Source organism: Xyrauchen texanus, chromosome 16, assembly GCF_025860055.1.
Source record: "Xyrauchen texanus isolate HMW12.3.18 chromosome 16, RBS_HiC_50CHRs, whole genome shotgun sequence".
Classification (NCBI taxonomy): domain Eukaryota; kingdom Metazoa; phylum Chordata; class Actinopteri; order Cypriniformes; family Catostomidae; genus Xyrauchen; species Xyrauchen texanus.
The window spans coordinates 5,304,874-5,307,849 of record NC_068291.1 but is presented as its reverse complement, the minus strand read 5'-3'; the positions used below and the strand labels follow the sequence as shown (position 1 = coordinate 5,307,849).

The window sequence follows — 2,976 nt, the reverse complement described above, 5'->3', positions numbered from 1 at the left end:
GTTTATCAGTATTTTATTTAAGTATTACCATTACAGATAATTTTTAGTGGCATCGTCTCTAATTCTTTTATATGTACAGTCTCAGGTGATACTCCGTAACATTTTGGTATATCACTCTCATTAAATCATATAAAAGAAAGTGAGATAATGCCACAATGCAGCAAACATTGAAATACCATGATCAATAATGAGTCAATACGTGACTCAGTATGAAATGTGATCAATTAACATGTTTTTGGTTAGTTCTTGGTCAGCCTTAACAATCTTTGTACGTCTGGCTCAATATTAATAGTCTGAAACTTCCTGCTATATCTCTTGAAAGGTTCACCCTCTGGTCCAACTAGAAACTTCTCAAAATTCCATGAAATATCACTGCGACTGATGGGGTTCCAGATCAGATATTTAGGATCCTGCATGAATGACACTGGGTCGTCATCTGGGTAAGGGAGCTTGTCTTTCAAATAGGAAAAGACAGGATGTGTATCATTCCCATTTACATTGCACTTCTCAAAAATGGTGAATTCAGGCTTATATCCTTCACCTGGACGTACATACTTCAAAGAATTCAGAATTTCTGCATTAGAGCAGTTCTCCTGGAAAATGACATAGAGGGCAAAATTATTCTATGAATAAGAATCATGCAATAATCCTGCGAAAGGTCTATCATCACCAGTTCTACAGCATGAAGTGTCAAAATTAAAAAAAAATTTGTTACATCGAATGAACTTGGAAATTTGTAGATAATCAAATGGAATTTAAATAATAAACAAACGGTGAACTGCACTTGCCCATTTACAAACCTGGTATCCAAACTGGTTACAGGGAAAGCCCAGGACCACAAGTCGGTGAGGATATCTGCTCTGGAGCTCGTTAAGATGGCTGTAGTCCTGGGTGGTTGTCCCTCAAAGTGATGCCACATTCTCTATCAGCACCACTCTTCCTCTGAAAATATTGAAATCTATTGTTTCCCCTTCCAGCGTAGTTGCATGCAGGTCATAAAAAGTTTTGGCTATAAAAGTCATTGTGCAGTCTTGCTCTCCTCCGACATAATGGCATTAACAGTATGTCTTTTTTGTCAATTGTACAAGTCACATGATGTCATGTTTAATGTATGTCAGGTGACGTCAAACCAGTATTGGAAATGTGATACTCCAACCTCTTAAGAAGATACCTGTTTCAAGATTTGGAATTAAAGACAGGAGAAATGAAGACTAGTATATGTGTAATGTGCATTTAAATACATTTATTTTCAAAGTCTATAGCTAGAGTAGTAATACTTGTTTTATTTTTATCACTGAAGATGCGACTATAACCTTATTTATCAAGGTTCTTTTTCCAATTTATTGAGATATTTGGTTCAACATAAACAAATGTTATGAACAAGTAATGTAATGAGAATGAGAAAAGGGTGACTTTGGCACATGCAACACTGCACTTAGCTCTATGTACATTTTAGAAACTGTATCAGATTCCTTGCAATAAATGTTTAATTATGTCTCTATCTCGATTACCCTGCACGTTATAAAAAATGTATGATCAATCAAGTTAATCATTTTCAGAATGACCAGCCCTAAAGGCCCGGGTATACTTAGTTACGGATTGCGCCCAGTTGACTGTTGCCTTTATAAGTTTAATCTTTTGATCAGAGGTGGGTAGAGTAACCAAAACTGTACTCAAGTAAAGGAACAATTACTTTAAAATAATTATTACTCAAGTAGAATTAAAAGTGCTAACATAAATAATTACTTGTGTAAGAGTAAGAAAGTATCCAATTAAAAGAGTACTCAAATTGTGAGTAACTCGTTATCTCACAAATTACATAATTGATGTTAACTCCATACATTCCATTACATAATACACATTTAACATGTATTACAGAATTATTATTTTTTATTATTATTAATGTAAATTCTGTCATCATTCACCATTATTTTGTTCCAAACCTGTATGACTTTCTTTCTTCCATGCAACACAATAAGGACATTTTCGACAGAATCTTATCCTTGGTCACCATTTAATTTCAGTGAATGTGTTTTTTCTATATATTTTGAAAGTTAATGGTGACCGAGACAGTCAATCCCTAAGATTCTGTCAAACATCTTTTGTGTTCCACAGAATACAAAGGGTCATACGTGTTTGAAATAACATGAGGGTTGTAAAATGATGACAGAATTTTAAATTATGGCTGAGCTATCACTTTAAAGGGGTGCAAATGAATAAATTACTTAAACATTGTTCTGTTTCTCATCCACACCTATCACATCGCTTCTGAAGCTATTGATTTAACCACTGGAGTCTTATGGATTACTTTTATGCAAATTTATGTGATTTTTTTAAGCTTTAAAATGTTGGCACCTATTCACTTGCATTGTTTGGACCAAAGGAGCTGAGAAATTCTTCTAAAATTTTTGTTTTTGGGTGAAGAGCTCAAAAGAGCTCTTGTCAGATCTGGATGAATTTGTCAATAAGAAGAAAGGTTTTTAATCCTTTCTAGTAATTATTATGGTGAAAACGTGAACCACAGGGACATTATATATAATGCTGGAGGACGTTCAGGACACAGGGGTCGTGTACTTCCTGAGGGGCACTCGACGCTGGGGCTGAGAGTTGGGCCCAGGTTGAGGCGGAGCTGCCTGTTGTTTAGAAGCCACAGGAGGACAACCTTGGCGAGCAGACGGAGGACGGCCCATGCTGGTACGGCGGCAGGGCATGGTACTTGCAGGAGGGCCATGTCATGCAGGGTGGAGGTGTCCTGTCTGGTGGCACTGTAGGCTTTGGTGGTCAATGATGACATCATCCTACAGGCCTTGGAGAGGAGCACCGGGCGATCCCGCCAGGTGGCGGCGTTCTCAGGACACAGGTGGATCGCAACCACTCTGTCCACCTGGGGGACCTCAGAGTACCTGTGGGCCACCCTGCCGTCGAGGGTAGAGAGAGTGGATGAGCAAGGAGGTCGGTTGCGGGCAGTGAAAGGTG

At 38.1% G+C, this 2,976-nt stretch overlaps 1 protein-coding gene across 1 annotated transcript; it reads right to left on the bottom strand.

Moving 5' to 3' along the window:
- Nucleotides 1-239: 239 nt before the first annotated feature.
- On the bottom strand, nucleotides 240-1,022 carry gpx2 (glutathione peroxidase 2). The gene is made up of 2 exons (XM_052145630.1): nucleotides 801-1,022; nucleotides 240-593 (listed from the first exon to the last, which is right to left on the bottom strand). The coding sequence occupies exons 1-2, from the start codon at nucleotides 1,020-1,022 to the stop codon at nucleotides 240-242; spliced, it is 576 nt and encodes a 191-aa protein (XP_052001590.1).
- Nucleotides 1,023-2,976: the final 1,954 nt, after the last annotated feature.